The sequence below is a fragment of the Podarcis tiliguerta genome, assembly GCF_965153285.1.
Source record: "Podarcis tiliguerta genome assembly, chromosome: 13".
NCBI classification, from domain to species: domain Eukaryota; kingdom Metazoa; phylum Chordata; class Lepidosauria; order Squamata; family Lacertidae; genus Podarcis; species Podarcis tiliguerta.
In genome coordinates, this window is record NC_139546.1 from 30,099,396 (window position 1) to 30,118,581 (window position 19,186).

The 19,186-nt window shown below is 44.6% G+C and overlaps 2 protein-coding genes and 1 pseudogene across 3 annotated transcripts; all 3 read left to right on the forward strand.

The window, feature by feature from the left end:
* Positions 1-467: 467 nt before the first annotated feature.
* LOC310663382 (olfactory receptor 5AP2-like) lies at positions 468-1,409 on the forward strand (the record flags this gene model as incomplete). The annotated part of the gene is made up of 1 exon (XM_083411195.1): positions 468-1,409. One exon carries the CDS (start codon positions 468-470, stop codon positions 1,407-1,409), a length of 942 nt encoding a protein of 313 aa, XP_083267321.1.
* Positions 1,410-10,205: 8,796 nt separating this feature from the next.
* On the forward strand, positions 10,206-14,757 carry LOC310663376 (olfactory receptor 5F1-like; the record flags this gene model as incomplete). The annotated part of the gene is made up of 2 exons (XM_083411189.1): positions 10,206-10,574; positions 13,736-14,757. Exon 2 carries the CDS (start codon positions 13,810-13,812, stop codon positions 14,755-14,757), a length of 948 nt encoding a protein of 315 aa, XP_083267315.1. The 5' UTR covers positions 10,206-10,574; positions 13,736-13,809.
* A 2,043-nt stretch (positions 14,758-16,800) lies between these two features.
* Positions 16,801-17,736, forward strand: LOC310662177 (olfactory receptor 5AP2-like; annotated as a pseudogene). Its single transcript has one exon. The product of its transcript is annotated as an olfactory receptor 5AP2-like (transcript).
* The last annotated feature ends 1,450 nt before the right edge of the window (positions 17,737-19,186 follow it).

Here is a 19,186-nt window from a genome sequence, read left to right on the forward strand (position 1 = left end):
AAATCCATTTCATTTGTTGAGGCATTAGGGGGAGAAGAAAAAAGAAAGAAAAAAGAAAGGGGGGTGGAGAGAGGGAAGATGGAACTTTTATTCCTTAAATGCCCTTTAATTCCCCAAGAACAAATATAGCCCCTTCCTTCCACAAACCCTCAGACTGGATCAGATATTCCTATGCTGCTGAGATTTATTTGAGGCTTCTAGAAGGAAGTGTTCCATTTATTCATGGAACACTAAAGAAATAAAAGAGCTAAGAGTTTAGGATGGGGAGATGAGGCAGAGCTGGGAAAAGTGAAAGAGAATTGAAATCAAACTCAAGGCTCCTGTGTATTAACTAATCAGAGCTGTAGTACACTGAAAGTGCCTGTACTTGTACAGGTAATTGTGTGGCTGAGTCTTACATTTCAGATCTCATATTTGGAAGAAAAAACAAAATAGCTGAAAAATGCTACATCCATGTTTCTTCACAGATGACACTGCCACCACAGATGATCCTGAATGAAACAGCCGTCACAGAATTTATCCTCCTAGGACTCTCTGACAATCCTGAGATCCAGGTCCTTCTCTTTGGCGTCTTTCTTGTAATTTATCTGGTGGCTCTTTTTGGAAACATTTTAATTTTTCTCATAATCAGTTTGGACAACAGACTTCACAACCCCATGTATTTCTTTCTGGCCAATCTTTCTGTAGTGGACATTGGGTACACAACCTCCACAGTCCCTAAGATGCTGATGAATTACCTCTCTCAAGACAAGAGTATTTCCCTAGCTGGCTGCTTCTCTCAGATGTACTTCTTCATCTCCTTTGGTGGCATCGAGTGCCTTCTGCTGGGTGTCATGGCATATGACCGCTATGCAGCCATTTGCCACCCACTGCACTATAGTGTGCTCATGAGCCGAAAAGTGTGTGCCTGGCTCGCAGCAGCTGCTTGGATCCTTGGCTTGTCTAACTCAGGTGTGCACTCGGGCCTGATGTCCCATTTGTCCTTCTGTCGGGACAATGTCATCCAGCACTTTTTCTGTGACATCCCACCCCTATTCCAGCTCTCCTGTTCTGACACTCAGGTCAATCAGATTGCTACTTTTGTGGTGGGTGGAGGTGTGATCATGGGTTCCTTCCTGGTTACTCTGGTGTCTTATGTCTACATAGTCTTGACCATCCTAAGGATCCGCACCAAAGAAGGGCGGCTCAAGGCATTTTCCACCTGTGCTTCACACTTGACTGTAGTCAACATTTATTTTGGTACCATCATCTTCACATACATTCGTCCCAACTCCACTTACTCCCAGGAGCAGGACCGGGCATTGCCTGTGCTCTATGGGATCCTCACACCAATGCTTAATCCAATCATCTACAGCTTGAGAAACAAGGATGTGAAAGGGGCTTTCCGAAAAGTCATGCAATGGACTTGATAGAAGAAGGCACTGAATTTTCAGAACCCACATGACTGTCAGCTTTTTTCTTTAGATAGGCCTGGCTTTAACTTCATGACAAAAAACCGAGAAGCTCTGTTTTGCTTGGAATGCTAATGAGTGGGCACATTAAAATATTAAACAATATTTACAGTGTTCATATTTATTGTTGTCATTGACTAAAGCAGAGTAGCCAATTAAAAGTGTGAAAGTCTGTTTTGCTCTTGGATCATTCCATATGAAATGCACACTAGCCTCCCTTTGTGAATAATGGCTAGTGTGTAGACAGATATGTGCACCCATGCAACTTACATCGAGGATGAATGAAAGAGAAATAGAATGTGGAAACATGAATGATGACATAAGGATTTTTTTAAAAAGATAGTTATCCATTTTATGCAGATGTGAATGGGTATGTCCCAGCCAAAGTTAGCTGCTTTAACATCTCATGGCTGTGAATACGAAACTCAGATCTCTTGCTTAACTTTTCCCCTTTGAAATCAATATAATTTGCATTCTCCTCCAAAATTCTAAATGTCTTTGTAAAGGGCCCCTGAAAAGCTCCCTAGAGCATTCCTGCAATATTTTGCCAGTGTTCTTTTTTATATGTTCTCAGAATATAATGGGAAATCAAATGGATTTTCCACAACAAGAACATGCTTAGATTCAAGCTTTAATTTAAACAACTCTCTCATCCAGGCATAGTGAGAATGCTTGCTTTCAAATCCAAATGCCTTTTGCAAGTTTTCATCCCAGCAGCTGTATCACCTCTCTTAGTGTTAACCACTTGAGTACAGTGGTACCTCGGGTTAAGAACTTAATTCCTTCCGGAGGTCCATTCTTAACCTAAAACTGTTCCTAACCTAAAGCACCACTTTAGCTAATGGGGCCTCCTGCTACCGCCATGCAACCACCAGATGATTTCTGTTCTCATCCTGAAGCAAAGTTCTTAACCCGGGTTAGTGGAGTCTGTAACCTGAAGTGTCTGTAACCCAAGGTACCACTGTACCTGAAATACTATCCAGAATAATAGACACTGCAAAATTATGCTTCAGTTGCCATTTCCTGGTGTGGAACCAGAGAGTTGGGGTCTGTTTTCTAAACCCATGCAGCTCAGTTGCGCGTGTAGGTCCCCAGGCCACCCCTCAAATAACTTCACACATAACACGTAATTTAGTTTTGGATTTTTGGGCACTATTTTGGCCACAACTTTATTAAAATACAAAATCAGTGAGTGGTTGTTTAGACATTGGTTATGACTATCTGTCCCCCCGCCTGGGACAGAACTGGCATCCCGAGGTCCGATCGGTAGCCAGTAGAAGAGAAAGTCAAACTGGGGGGTCACCTGAGCTAAGCGTCGGACCCACGCCGCTCTCCCCAGCAGCTCCCCGAAAGCTTGCCTGCCCGGTCCTATAACAAGGATTCCCATAACAGGGATTGGGCGGCCCTGGTCCCATAACAGGGATTCCCATAACAGGGATTGGGCGGCCCTGGTCCCATAACAGAGATTCCCATAACAGGGATTGGGCAGCCCTGGTCCCATAACAGGGATTGGACGAAATCATGGCAAGCCCCAGGATTCCTTTAACGGAATTCCCTTCATCGCAATAGGAGGGGCAGGCACCGCCTGTTCAGCCCCCTCCACCACCAGCATATTATAACCAATGCCTAACCGCCACACGAGCTCTAACGCTCGCCGCCAACCACTCACAAACCCAACCAGGAAGCCAATTTAGTAGCCACCACATCCAGCCAAACATCATTCCCCAAATCAGAGAGGTGCACTATATCTGCCCGGTAAAGGGCCTCAGCCTTAAAATTAATGTCTGGGTGCGAAATCGCCAAACCACCCAGCTCCAATACCTTCACGCAAACAGCAGAGTTAATGCGCTTCCTGGCCCTTTCAGCGGCCTCCGGGCGGGAACACCGCGCCAGGTTTGCCTCTGCAACCGGTGAGACCAAATTATTCTCACTGAAGGTACTAAGGCTGCCAATGCCTCCAAATCCCTTTTGGATTGAGGTGCACAAAGCAAGGCAATCAATAGTTGCCACATCATTTTTTCCCCAGCTGCACCACTATGGCCATAGGGGGGGAGGTCTGAGAGCAGCCGGTGACCAATCAGCGGCATAAACTCTCTCCATGACATTCCGCGTCTGGAAAACCATGACACTTGCACGTGCTGTGGGAGGCCGAGACACGCTCCTCTTGCAGACTGCCTCGCTCTGCTGCCAGCCCAATGAACGATGCTGTGTCCCACTATCCAGACGCGGACCAGCGTGGGATCTACAAGGGTTGAAACAACAAGCATCAGTACCAAACTCAGCATTTTGTTTCGCACATAACCCTTGAAAGCATACGATTTCCATCTCCCCAAATCCTTGATCCTGGCGGCTGAGAAGCCCCAATGGGCTGCCATAGTCACTGCACCTATGCGAAAGGAATGAGGAGCGAAACCAGAGGCCGAGATCCCACAAGCAGAGATGGCCTTACGTATGACTTATGTGAACTGGTGTCGCGCCAAAGGGTGACCATTTTATTGCATGAGTAGGGGGCTGTCCCCAGGAGGTCTCAAGGTCAAGTACTTCCTTACATCCTTGACTGGGAACGGGCCCACCTCCCCAGTCACTGGGAGGCAGACAACCTCCCCCCGACCCAGCTGGTCAGTTTGTGGAGTTGCGCACTACAAGTCTCAACTCCAAAAGGGAAACACATATATCCCGAAGGAGCAACCCACGAGAACCAGCAACTTCTAGAATCGAGCCAGCCCCCAGGGGAACGAAAAGCCAAATATTTCTAGTATACAATAACAGGGCAAGGGCTCACCTTATCTGTGACTGGAACGCCAATGATGGCAACGCTGCCCACTAGGTCTGACTTAGAGCTCCAGACACTTATGACAAGCTCCAAAGCAGATAAGGAAAAATCCAGAGGCAATAAGCCTCCAAACTCTCAGCCCCGTGCTGGCTCCAACACAATTTCCCCAACCCTCAGTACACCAAAATTACAATGGAATACTGAAAAAAGTCTCGTCTAGAACTAGAACCAGGAGACAAGTATTAACTTGTTGCGGATACTGCATAGGTCAAGATTGACCGGCTTCCTGCCTGCAGTCCTGTGAAGGCTGGAGCCTTTACCAACCTTCCGAGACCCTGCGCACGACACACTTTTAGGAGAGTCTCTGAAAAATTAAAGCTTTACTCCAGCAGACATTGCAGCGGACTGAATTCTGATAGTTTTAACAGTGCATCCGATCTGCAGCAGGTGGGTGAATTACTGCAGGTCCTGCTCAGAGAATGGAGGCAAGTTCCTCTGAATGGCCGAGGACTGCCAGCTAAACGCTAAGAAATCAGTCCAGGCCTTCTCATAAGACCTGAAAGCAGAAGGGGAAATGTAAGCTACTCCTCCTCTTAATTATCAATTGTTGCCAAAGCGCCACAGGAGCTCCAGAAAATCCGGCTATAGCTGAGCGTCCAGAGCCCAGGATCTGAAGCTCTCCAACTGAAAACAGGATATAGTGACAGCGAAAACAATAGATGATCCCGTAATAAAGCGAGCAGAAACGCAATATTAAACCTTAAGCAGTGCAGCTGGAAAGCACATAAAAGGGGGGCGGAGACTGCCGAAGCATGAGGACCATTTTGCCAGGACCCTCACACTGCCTGGTTATCAGACCAAGAGAGACCCGACGGTCCCTGTACTCCTCAGTCCAGATGTGCGCTGACACTACAATGGGGAAAACTCAAGAAAAGTTAGGTCACATGTGAGTGCCTTGCCCTGCCAGGCTCCCGGCCACTGTACAGGATAATGAAGGGACCCTGGGCCATGAGACCACCTGGCAAAGCAGGAATGGAAGGGACAGCCTGGAACAACCACCCTGCATGCCAATTTTATTTTATTTTATTTTTTAAAACTGACCTAGCAATGATAGAATCTGACAAAGCAACATTTGCTATCAGAGGAAGTATTACAAGAATAACGTCCTTCACGGCAAACAGCTTTTCCACAGGCAAGCAGAGGTATGAGCAACGGTATCCAGCTAGCCCCCAAATACGTTAAAGGGGCAGTGGAGCCACTGTCCTATCCACTGGGAACACCCAGCTCCTCAGGGAATAAAAGGGGCGTACAGTAAGCCTTAGCAGAGGCTGATGTCACATGAACCAGCCAGTAAGATAATCCAAATAATGGTACCCCCAGTTAAACGAGTCTTGACTCACAATGTTCAATCCAGAAAGACGCTAAAGGACTTGAGTGCTGCACAGCCTATAGCGCAACCCATTGGCATCGCCTTATAAATGTAAGGACCATCTAATTAAAGCCCAACTACTTATAATCTAGAGGGTGAACCAGCAGCAGCCTAACAGCCAATTCAATATCGCATAATGTCAACCAGGCCTTCATCCAATTTGTTGGTAAGCTCAACTGCCTGATCCAAAGATGCATATTTCACGGAACAATTCCAGAGAGTCATTCACTGAGGTGCCTATGGGATGCGATAAATTATAAGGGGGAATATATGGCGCTTTCTTAGGGACGATCCCCAAAGGGGATAAATGAAAATAGGAATGGCAGGAGAATCAAAGGGATACCTCCATGCGTCCCAATGAAAGCTGCTTCCTAACCTTCTTACTTGCTACCACAGGTAGCTCTCTGACTGGCTTTGAGTTGCTGTATTCTGAGCCACTGGCTGAAAAGCCAGAGGAATCCCAAACCTTGGGAAAACCCTTCCCACAAGCACAAAACCACTGACCCATCTAGATAACCTTTTAGCCAGGCTTTCAAGGAAGATATTTTTATGGAAATATGGGTGAGAGGTATCGAGTTATTGCTTGCTAGTCGCCAGCCCCCACTTGGGCAGAATGCCCTGCCTTGAGTTGCCACCATGATGTGTAAATTTACAGAGCCAACGCCGGCCAGAAACCCTAAAAAGTCCCAACAAAGCTGCTGCCGAGCCAGCTTCCTGCATACAGCTTAAGGTTCTATTGCTCAGGGAATTTCCATTTGAAATGTGGAGCTGCGCAAGTGGTCCACATGTCCTCGTCCCTGCGATCCTAGCAAGCTGAGGGGATAATGGCAGCCCTGCATCTAACGTTCCCATAGTGAATTGCAACTTAAAGAATAGTGGGGTGGAAGGGACCCTGAGGATGATCTAGTCCACTCTCCCACAAAATAATAATAATAATAATAATAATAATAATAATAATAATAATGGTGATGATGATCTATTTGTACCCCGCCCATCTGGCTGGGCTTGCTCAGCCACTCTGGGCAGCTTCCAACAAAAGATTAAATACAGTAATGCAGCAAACATTAAAGGCTTCCCTAAACAGGGCTGCCTTAGATGTCTTCTAAAAGTCTGGTAGTAGACATCTGATGGATTACCGGCACCATACGCTGACCAGCTGAGCTATCCAGGATGGTCCCTAGAGACCCAGGTTTGACATACCTGCAAGGAGGTGTAAGCATCATCCCTGCTCCCCTTTTCCCTGCTCCTGGATCGCCACCTCTGAAGACGCTTCCTTCTGGAAGAAGGCACCTAGGGCATCAGCAAGTCAACCTCTGCAGGAGAAGCAATCTCTGGAGGCATCTGCAAAGGCTCTGTCATAGTCTGCAAAAAACTAAATGTGAGGAACTGGTGAAACCAATGCTTTGTGCACCACATGGGGAAGCTATTCAGGCCGTAAACGCTGCCAGAGGCCATCAAATTCTAGGGCCAAGCGGGCCAAGCCCTAAGATCACTTGCTAGGCCAGACATAAATGTTTCCAATGAGTTAACAAACTCGAGGCAGCCCACCGCCTGTCCAGGTGCCCCTGTTTGCCCTTTAGAGGGAAGCACGCCCTCAAGAAACCCAAACTTCTTTTTGGGAGCAATATCACAAGTGGGCCGAACTACCAAGCAACAGAATAGTCCAAAAGGAGCAGCTTGTTATGTTATGTGATAAGAATGGCTAAGTGGGGGATATGAACCCTGTCTCCCAGGTCCTAGTCCTGCGCTCTAGCCACTAAGCCACAATGGCTCATCTCTAAAATGGCAGTTGCCACTATCAGGGCAAACAAACTTGAAGAAAATAAACTTGTTCAGAAACAGCATAGTTAAAGAGCATACACAGAGTGCTCACTGGAGGCACGGAGAGCCGCTGGCTCCACTCTGTCTGCCTAAGATATACATTAGCCACCAGTGAGCCTGCAAACAGATAAATTCTTATAGAGAAAGTGAGTCACATGCCACGGAGACTAACAATTGCTGTACTGCTAACTGTAGCAGGCTTAGACCTGAATGATATGTGCAGGCCGAGAAGGCCGTGAAGGCCTCCCTGCTTCTGCTCTCTGCCTTTTTTGTCTCATTGCAATATTAAAGGAACTCAATATAGTGCTCCTGCCCAAGGCTAAATTAAAACTTGGCCAACAGCACTGCAATCACCCAAAATAAAGCCAACCTATGAGGATACTATAAACGAAAGTGATTCCAGGTAAGCTGGGAATTTACTGTACTGCTAACTGTAGCAGGCTTAGGCTTGAATGATATGTGCAGGCCGAGAAGGCCGTGAAGGCCTCCATGCTTCTGCTCTCTGCCTTTTTTGTCTCATTGCAATATTAAAGGAACTCAATATAGTGCTCCTGCCCAAGGCTAAATTAAAACTCGGCCAACAGCACTGCATGCAACCAAAATAAAGCCAACCTCTGGGGATACTATAAACGAAGTGATTCTAGCTAGGCTGGGAACAGCCCTGACTAGCCCCACAATTAAACAGGCAAAAATGGGGGAAACCTCTTTGCAAAAGAAAGCCCCTAATGGGGGCTCTCTCCCTATTGGGAAAGGCAAGCCCAGGAGGATTATGCACAGGCAGCGCTCACAGGTACAGGGAGACTCTACCCACAGGGCAGGGAAAGGGGTGGGGTGGGAAATCAAACAGGAAAAAAGGGGAATTAAATTAATTAAGGGACTAGAGAGGGGAATTAAATTAATTAAGGGACTAGAGAGGATTAAAAAGAAGGGGGGAAATAAAGAAATGTAACCAGACAATGAGAAGATTGCTCCTGATCCGATGCACTCTGCAAAGAGAAAGAGAAACCAGAGTGCACCAATATTTAAAGACTATGGTCCCACCCACTCAATTTGCAACATACAATTTGCCCCAGCAACCCGGTTATCCAATCACAGATGCCAGGCAATAACTATTAACCAGCCTGGCAACAAGAGGCCTGGCCCGGTGGCCCACACCGCAACACGTGCTCTCATTTATTGGAGAACACGCTTTACACGACGTGACAAGCTGGCATAGGACACTATTTGAAAAGGTTGTTTTCCCCTCTGCCAACCTTTGGCAGAGCAGCAGCGACAACATCCCTGATGCTGAAAGGGGTTGGGCTCTGGTGTAACTTTATGCCAGCTTCATTACACTGACTTGCTTTATGCTAGTAAAACTGTTGGCTACTAATGCAGTGTTAAATTGATTTATTTTAATACAGTCATACCTCGGGATGAATACGCTTCAGGTTAGACAAATTCGGGTTGCACTGCGTGGTGACCCGGGAGTAACGGAGTGCTTTACTTCCGGGTTTCACCACGCACATGCGTCACGCGCACGTGCAGAAGTGCAGAAACGCGACCCGTGGATGCACAGACGCGCTGTCGCGTCTTGCATTCCATTCAGGATGTGAACAGGGCTCCGGAATGGATCCTGTTCACATCCCGAGGTACCATTGTATTTCATATCGGTTTGTAAACTTTTAAGTTTATTTTAATGGTTTATTATTACAGTGGTACCCCGCAAGACGAATGCCTCGCAAGACGGAAAACCCGCTAGACGAAAGGGTTTTCTGTTTTGGAGGTGCTTCGCAGGACGAATTACCCTATGGGCTTGCTTAGCAAGATGAAAATGTCTTGCGAGTCTTGAGATTTTTTTTCGCTCCCCACCCCCTTTTTCTAAGCCGCTAAACCGCTACTAGCCTTTTAGCAGCTAATCCGCTAATCCCTTAAGCCGCTAATAGCCGCTAATAGCCGCTAAACCGCTAATAGCGCTAATCCGCTAAGCCGCTAATAGGGTTGCTTCGCAAGACGGAAAAACCGCTAGATGAAGAGACTTGCGGAACGAATTAATTTCATCTTGCGAGGCACCACTGTATATGGCTGTAAATTTACCCTAGGATCTTATGGTGAATGGTGGATAATAAATACATTAAATTCATAAGTGTAAACTGTGTTCTGATTTCTGGTAAAATAAAATAAAAATAGCCTTACAAGAATTTATAATGAAGGGGCAAGAATCTGTGATCTCCAAATGTCATTGGACTCCAATTCCCATCAGCCCTAATGATCAGGAAAGCAACATCTGGTGGACCACAGGTCCTTGTCAGGGCCTTCACTGTATGGCTACTCCTGATTTAAGTACATACTGTGAAACGGGACGCGGGTGGTGCTGTGGGTTAAACTACAGAGCCTAGGGCTTGCCGATCAGAAGGTTGGCGGTTCAAATCCCCGCGATGGGGTGAGCTCCCATTGTTCGGTCCCAGCTCCTGCCCACCTAGCAGTTCGAAAGTACGTCAAAGTGGAAGTAGATAAATAGGTACCACTCCAGCAGGAAGGTAAACGGCGTTTCCGTGCGCTGCTCTGGTTCGCCAGAAGCAGCTTAGTCATACTGGCCACATTACCCAGAAGCTGTACACCGGCTCTCTTGGCCAATAAAGCAAGATGAGTGCCGCAACCCCAGAGTTGGCCACGACTGAACCTAATGGTCAGGGGTCCCTTTACCTTTACTGTAACACCATGGGAGAAATGAGTGAGCAGCAGCCACACATTTAAAGGAAGATGTAGTCCTCTTTGATTCACAGTATCCCCCGGGAGCAATTATTGACAAACTCAGCAGCCCCAAGTCTAGTTTACTTCCAAAGCCACAAACATTATTTATTATTTCTGGATCAACTTATTTCTCCCTCTCCCAAGAGGCAGTGCTAATGATCATCCATGTGCTCTCTTTTTCTTCATGCCCATTATACCTTGCAGCCCCAGAGGAAATAGTCTTGGTTTTAAAAAAGAAAAACAGCAAAAGGATGGCTGTAGTAGATATTCAGTGGCAGAAGGGAAGAGATGAAGGTTCTCAGATAATAGATAAAAGCCACCCCAGAACAACTGGGGCCTAGGGCAGGAAGAACTTTGACTTCTCAAGGTGATGAGAATTTTATTGTTATTCATGTTTTTATACTGTATTTTATGCTGCTTTTACAATTAAGTGTTTTAAAATTGTTGTTAGTCGCCCTGAGCCCAGTTTTCTGAACCAGGAAGGGCGGGGTATAAATAAAAATGTATGATGATGATGATGATGATGATGATGAGATAATTCCAGTACCAAGAAAGAAGCACCGATTGGAAATGGCTGGCAACACTAGTATCTCTTTTACATTTTGAAGCAGCATACATAGTAAAAGGGAAGAAATGAGGCTCTTACCTGTTCAACTATGGCTCTTCTCATGTTTTCTGGACTGTGAAAGCAGCTCAGTGGGCAGCTTCAAGGATTGTTCTGAGATACAAAATGTGATCCTGTTTAAGGTGTCTCTTTCTATTTTCACTCTTCTACAAATGTCACCTTTTGTTTTATTAATAAACATACATCTTCTTTAACTAATGGCCAATATAACAGAGGTTTTAATCGTTGGAGACAGACTTCTTGTAGTGTGTACAGTCCTTTGTGGGCAAAGGAAATAAAGGTCTACTCCAGAGATGGGAAACCTGTGGCCCTCTGGAGACTGCTGGACCACAACTCCGATCACCCTGACTAGGGCAGCAGATATAGGCTACAGCTTGAGTCCAGTGCCAGATTAAACCCTGCGGAGGTCCCTAGGCAGTCAAAATCTCAGGGGCCCCTCACAAATTATCTCCTAATATGTTTTTGATTTTACCAACCAACAATTTTAATAAACCTATTTTAAAATTGCTGAGCCCCTAACAGGCCGGCACCTACTTTGCCTATTTGGTAATCCAGCACTGCCTGCACCAGGAAAGAGAGGGGAGGAGGCAAGCTAACCAACCCTTCCTTCTTCTTAACTTCAGTGTTGTCACCAAGTAGACATACCCACCTGTCAGGGACTGGGCAGAGGAGGAATGGTGGACTGCCTCCCCTTCCTGACCCTTCCAGGGAGGAGGAAAAGAAAGACAGTATAGATTTACAACAGTGGTTTATGGGAGGTCACAGCTCAGAGGCAGATGAGGGGGAAAGTTGGGAAATAATGGGAAAGGAGGAGGAGGCAGAAGGGGAACTGTGGCTGGCTGACACGGTGTCATTAGAAAGCATCCCAGACCATCCATCTCCCAGAACCCAGTGAGCCTTGAAAGTAAGAGAGCAAAGAGCTCAAAGACAGAGGGCACATAGCAACACCCGTAGAAGTGCCGAATGGTGAAGTGAGAGAGACAGGGGTGGAGATTCACTCAGGACAACGCCATTATCCAAGAGGCTGGGTTCTATAGCCTCTCTCTGTAAATATTGAAATAAGAAAAGATGGTAAGAAACCTTCCCTTGTCTTTATATTTTCCTGGGCAACCAGCCAGTAGCCGCTGACAGCATCCGGACACCACACCACCCATTAACATTGGAGGGAGGGAGGTAGCATTGTTCTCTAAATAATAGTTTTGGAGTTCATATCAGAATAGCTTATAGGTCTCATATGCACTTATCCAGGGAACTGCTCCTCTCCAGTCCTGTCCCTCGCCCGAAACCCTCATGAACAGCATATTCATGTAATTGTGGAAGTGGCCTGTATTTGGGTTCCTGGAGAGGGACATAGGGCATCTGTGTCAGAAATATGGAATGCCTTTTTGTTCTTGGTAATAACCAGCTGTGCATTTGTAGAAGTGGGTAGGAACATTTTAGCTGCATACCAACCCATGACTAGGAATGAAACCTGCCTCTACAAGTGCCCTTTTAGCATCCTATGTAGAAGAAAGAGGAGTTGTTCAAATATGGCTTTCTGGCACTTAAGATTTTCTTAACAGCCTTGGAATCATGAATTGTTTATTGATTATTTTTCACATTTTAAATGTTTCCTTGTATTTCTAGTTTAAAGATTTGTAAATGTTTTAGGTTTGCTTTATAATATGCATAGATTTCTAAAGTAATTTACAGAATTATCCTGTAATCATGTTTCCTGATTTATTTAGCATTAATACTTTTTATCCTATGGGGAAACTGCATTTTAATGCTCCTATCAGTACATTGCCATAGGCATAGCCATCAGTACATAGGCATACCCAGAATAGATCCATTAAGATCAAGGGACTGAAGTTACTTAATGCCATTGATTTCTAGTCTACTCTGCACTGATACAGCAGTTTATTTTATTTTCCCATTGCTTCAGTAACTATTAACTGCCACATTGTATTGGACATTTCACACAACATAACAGCCACTTCTGGAAATATGGTGGAATATATTGCAGATTTAACACATATTTTCATGTTATTTGCAAACAGATTTTTTTCTGGAAGCAAATAACACCAGAATAGTATACAAAAATTGTGAAATACTTCTAAGCACATGGTCTGAGTTTTTTATAGAGCAAGTTCAATCACATCCTATCTTGATGAATTCACATGGTGAAAACAAGTGAAGAAGGAAGTTTCACTTCACCAGAGTTGAGGGGGTGTGACCTAACTGAGTCTAAGAAAACAATTCTATGGTCTTAGCCCATTCATGCATTAACTAGCCCTAAACTAGCTAGCTATACAGTGGTGCCTCGCAAGACGAAAAGAATCCGTTCCGCGAGTCTCTTTGTCTTGCGGTTTTTTTTTGTCTTGGGAAGCAAGCCCATTACCGGATTAGCTCTATTAGTGCCTATTAGCGGTTTAGCGGCTATTAGCGGCTATTAAAGGCTTAAGGGATTAGCGGATTAGCTGCTAAAAGGCTATTAGCGGCTATTAAAGGCTTAAGGGATTAGCGGATTAGCTGCTAAAAGGCTATTAGCGGCTTAGATCAGCTGATAAGCAGCTTAGATCAGCTGTTAAGCGGCTTAGCAAACAGCTATTAAGCGGCTTAGGGGCTTGGGAAAAAGGGGGGGGGGGGACCAAGGAATCGCAAGGCATTTTCATCTTGCGAAGCAAGCCCATAGCAAATTCGTCCTGCGAAGCACCTCCAAAACGGAAAACCCTTTTGTCTAGCGGGTTTTTCGTCTTGCGAGGCATTCGTCTTGCGGGGCACCACTGTATTTTACTGCAGTTACCCGCAGGATGCCTTCTGCCCTGGCCTAGACATTCTGTGAAATTACAATGACAACTGTAGGTGAACAATAAAAGCTTATTTGCAAACATCCTAACTGACTCACTGCTTCTTATTTACAGAACTACCAGCATTAACAGATCAAACTGCTGTGACCTCCCCTCCCACTTAGGAAGGCTCACTATCCTGACCGAAGATGGACTCCCTCAAATCTATGGGAAGAGAGAATGCAACAAGTGTCACAGAGTTTATCCTCATGGGATTCTCTATTGATGTGAAGAATCAGATGCTTCTCTTTGCCTTAGGACTTTCAGCCTATCTATTGACTTTGTCGGGGAATCTGGCCATCATTGTATTAATTCGGGTGGACCAAAGCCTCCACACACCCATGTACTTCCTCCTGGGAAACCTCTCTTTTATTGAGATCTGCTACACTTCCACCACAGTCCCCAAGATGCTGTGGGATCTCTTGTTGGGAGACAAGAAAATCTCCTTTGTAGGATGTGCACTGCAGATGTATTTCTTTGTCACGTTGGGGGGCACAGAGTGTGTGCTCCTCTCAGCCATGGCATATGACCGCTATGCAGCTATCTGCCACCCATTGCACTACACTCTGCTCATGAGCCCACCAGTACGTAGGAGTCTGCTGGCAGTTTCATGGGCTGTTGGCAACTTCAATTCCATGGTCAACACAGCAATGGTCTTTTCCTTAAATTTCTGTCACTCCCATGAGATTGACCACTTCTTCTGTGACATACCTCCCCTTCTGCACATCTCTTGTTCTGACACATTTGTCAGCCAGCTCATAACCTTCACCATCTCTGGGTGTGTTATCATTGTGCCATTCTGCCTGACCCTTCTCTCCTATGCCTTGATAGTCTCCTCAGTGCTCAAAATCCGCACAGCTCATGGTAGAATCAAGGCATTCTCCACCTGTGCTTCCCACCTCACTGTGGTGAGCATCTTCTTTGGTACTATCATTTACACCTACATACGGCCCTCCTCCACTCATTCTATGGAACAGGACCGCCTAGTTTCTGTGCTGTATGCCATCATCACTCCCATGCTCAACCCCCTGATCTATAGCTTCAGGAACAAGGAAGTGCAGGGAGCACTTCAGAGAGCACTTGGGAAGAACAGATAATAGATATGGGACCAGTAAATTGAAAAGTTAAGATCCACCACAAAATTCATCAGATTAGTTTAAAATACATTGGGTAATATCCTAAGTCAGGGGTGGCCAACATGGTGCTCTCCAGATATTGTTGGACTACAAGTCTCATCTCTGACTGTTGACCATGATGACTGTGGATTTTGGGAGTTGGATTCCAACAACACCATGATGACATCACTTTGACTACTCCTGTACCAAGTCCTACTGAAATCAAGGAACAAGATATTTTTATTAGATATGCCAAGTGTGACATGTAGAATAGTTGATAACATTTACAAATCAGAAGGTAGATATAAAAATTCAACGCAGTACAGAATTCCTTTTGCCATGAGCCTTATTGGACAAATTAGCCTAATGCTACTGAAGTTATATGTACAGGATATCCAGCTATATATCTTCCAATTGTTTCTACAACAAAGTTATCATGACGATACAGGCTGATGGAAAATCCCAATGTCAATTTTGTGTTTCGGTGGTTTGCAAAAGCTCTGATAAGATCCTCAGTGCTGATTGTACAGTATATTAAGCTGTCCTTAGAGGAAACCTTCCACGAGTAACTACTAATTCTGTCTGTAGAGATCAAGACCTTATGTAGTAGACATTCACACAATCCCCTAGGAACACCTCGCTGCATTATTTACTACACCTGGTGTAATGTAGTTTGCAGCTGCATCGTGGAGGAGGCAGAAGTAGACCAGCAAGCTACTGAAACTGGTCTGTGAGATTTAAGAAAATACTATCTTTATCTACATCTTTTTCTGGAAAGAGATTACAAAAGGGATGACTCCTTGCAATTAAACAAAAGCATAAAGAGCATGGCACAGGTAAAGACGTACTTAAAGCTTGGTGAGATCTTTAGTATTGCACTTTGTTATTTATCATTTTTTGGTATTTACAAATGAAATCATTTTTTAAAAGTAACTCAGTATATGGTAAGTAATTTTAGATGACAACAGTATATCCACTTACCACAAAAGGATTTACTTCAGTGGAGACTTATATGAGGTTGCACTGTAACAGAGCACTCCTCTGTAGGAGGGGAGGGAGAATCTGTGATTCTGCCAAATCCTGAGCTCTACTGGTCTTGCATCAGTCATGACAGAAGATGGGTGGCTAGAGTGATGGGTGGCTAGAGAGTTGGAGAAATGGGAGAGATTTGGATCCAGATGACCCAAAGCGCTCTCTCTCTCTCTCTCTCTCACACACACACACACACAGAGAAAGAGAGAGAGAGAGAGAGAGAGATATGGATGGATGCACAAACACACACCAGAATGTTTCCTTTCCCCCTTCTCCACCATTAGTGCACCAACTGTGGCACTCTTTTCCACAGCAGCTAGGAACAGGCTTTCAAGGACAGACCTCTCTCTCTCTGCTCACAGAAGGAGGTGTGCAAAATCCAGTGATCCCTAAGATAGTCCTTGATTTTAGGGAGTTCTCTCTTTAAGAAGCTGTTTGATCCAAGTCTGGTTTAAAAATTTAAAGAACCATAATAAGAACAGCTAGGGGTCTTGGAATCGTCTGGTCACAACCTCACTCGTTATGGTTCTATGTGACCTCTTTGCTTTACATGCTACAAGTCCCTTTTAAAGCAGCCTTGTTAGACAGGAATCTCAGATTTTCTAAAAAGGTGGGGCATTTATATATTTGGATGCTTTATGTTTCATTTCTTTTATGCTTAAAAAGATGCTTACAGGGCAAGTGGGCAAACTGTAAAGAGCATTGCCAGTGAGATCCCAACAACCTATGATATTATTTTGCGCAGAGGTATTGTTTACATTTATGCAAAATGGTGTCACGGGTCTCTCTGTCCTTAGTGCTTTAAGTACCTAGCAATGCCCCTGCCGGCTACAATCAGTTCCATAATTCTCCAGAAATTTATTTGGTGAAACCTAGAAAATTCTAAATTAACTTCTCGATGTTGTTTCTCACTAATAGTGTACATTTATAACATCTGCTGTTGAGCTTCAGGTACAAGGAGTCTTATAGCCCTATCATAAAAGATGGTCAAAGATGAGCAGAATGAAGGTGAACCACACAGTTGTCACAGAGTTCATCCTCCTGGGCTTATCCAGTGATCCAGCCCAACAGAAACTTCTTTTTTCCTTAGTACTTTTAATCTATCTGCTAACTTTAGTAGGAAATCTAGCCATCATGACTTTGATTTGTGTGGACCGGTGCCTCCAGACACCAATGTACTTCCTCCTCGGCAACCTTTCATTCATTGAGATCTGCTACACCTCTTCCACTATCCCAAAGATGCTCTGGAACCTCATGTCAGGAGACAGGACCATCTCCTTCACTGGCTGTGTTCTTCAGATGTATTTCTTTGTCACTTTAGGAGGCACAGAGTGTGTACTCCTCTCAGCCATGGCGTATGACCGTTACGCAGCCATCTGCCACCCGTTGCGCTAAACCGTGCTGATGAGCCAGCCAACCTGTAAAGGATTGCTAACAGTTTCATGGACTGTTGGCAACTTCAACTCTATCATCAACACAGCCTTGGTTTTCTCCCTTGACTTCTGTAATTCAAACCAAATAGAGCACTTTTTCTGTGACATTCCTCCCCTTTTGCACCTCTCCTACTCTGACACAAGACTGAGCAAACTGGTGACCTTTACAGTCTCCGGATGTGGCATTACCATGTCCTTCTTCCTAACTCTACTCTTCTACATCTTCATTGTCTTCACTGTGCTCAAAATACATACATCTCAGGGTCGGATCAAAGCTTTCTCCACCTGTGCATCCCACCTCACTGTGGTGAGCATCTTCTATGGAACCATCATCTTCACTTACCTAACTCCATCCTCCAGCCATTCCACTGAACAGGAGCAGCTGGTCTCTGTGCTCTATGCCATCATCACCCCTCTACTGAACCCTCTAATCTACAGCTTCAGGAACAAGGATGTGCAAAGTGCTCTTTGTAGACTGTTTGGAACAAACACATAGAGAAAATGGGCCAGGAATCTTGAACAATTCAGCAAAGAAAATCAATAACACAGGTTGAAAAATATTTGAAATGTTTTAGCTGTGTGAACGTTTACACATTTTGTTATATTTATTTGTCACCATTAATGCTCTTTTTTATTCCTATCAGTAACAAAAATAGATAACCCAAGCCAGCAGAAGTGGGCAACCTGTGGCCCTACAGTTGTTTCTGGACTACAAATTCTATAGCCTTTTGATCATTCTATCTGGGACTGATGGAAGTTGGAGTCCAGTAACATCTGGAGAGTCGTAGGCTCCCCACCCCTGCAATACAGCCTTAAGGTCCAGGATCATTGTCCATGGAAACATGAGGCAGTTTTCCTTTTCTGTGTGTCATGGGTTCTCCCACTCCTCCAACAACACTCCCAACAAGTCCAACAGCCTTCTCATTTTTGAGGAGGAAAACCAGATAATAGAGTGCTTTGCATGTATAATCAGCGGCTTTGTGAAGTGGGAGTCAGCCCACCGTCCTTTATGGTTGAAAAAGCTGGAGAACTATTAGCATGTGGAGAAGTTTGAACATTGGCTTTGGTATGTAGACCCAACAGAATCCACCCTGAACCACTAGATACAGGCATTGAAGAGTTGCTGGTTATCACTCTGAAATTGGGGTGGATGTTTCAGAAGAATTAAATCACTTTGAGCTTCCCCTACCATCTCAAAAGGAAGGATTTTGCTGCAAATTTTCAATTTAGACCTACAAATGAAGAGGTGCATCCAATGTTCGTCATATGTGGAACTGAGCCTTTGGGCTTAATTGATTTCAATGGGTCTGTGCTGACTGAGACTTGGCTGGATAACCTCAAAGATTGTGGACAAGCTCTCAAAACACCAAGAAAATAATATATTCAGCTCTTGAGATGCTTATCTTTATGGGGCATTTGAATTGTGAATTCCTTTGTAGCAGCTAAAATTGTATTAGCTCGGGGATAGAAATCTTTTTCACCTAAATTGATGAAATGGTGGTTGAAAGCATTAGATATTGGAGATTAGAAATTGATAAAATTTGAAGACACAACGCTGGGCTGGCTGATTTCTTTCAGAAATTTCTCTCATTTATTACACACTTTACTGTACAATGTACTAAAGAAATTTGTTTTGTTACATATTTCTCTATATATAATAAAAATGTAAGGCTGTCATCATTCACCCCCATTGGAGGATTTGTAGTACCTCTTCACAGTCCTGAATTTTCATGAAGGCAGAGTAGGATAGGGGAGCAAAAATGAAGGCAGATTGTACAACAGCAGTGGCTGTGGTACAGGAGCGAGAATGGAAGATCACTGAGAGGGGGGAAGTTGTGGTTTAAAACAGCAGAAGAATTTAAAGCAGGAATGTAGAGAACTTAGAGCAAAGTGTCAGTTTTAAACAATGGCAGAGGTTTGAGTAAAGTACTATGGAATATTTGAGG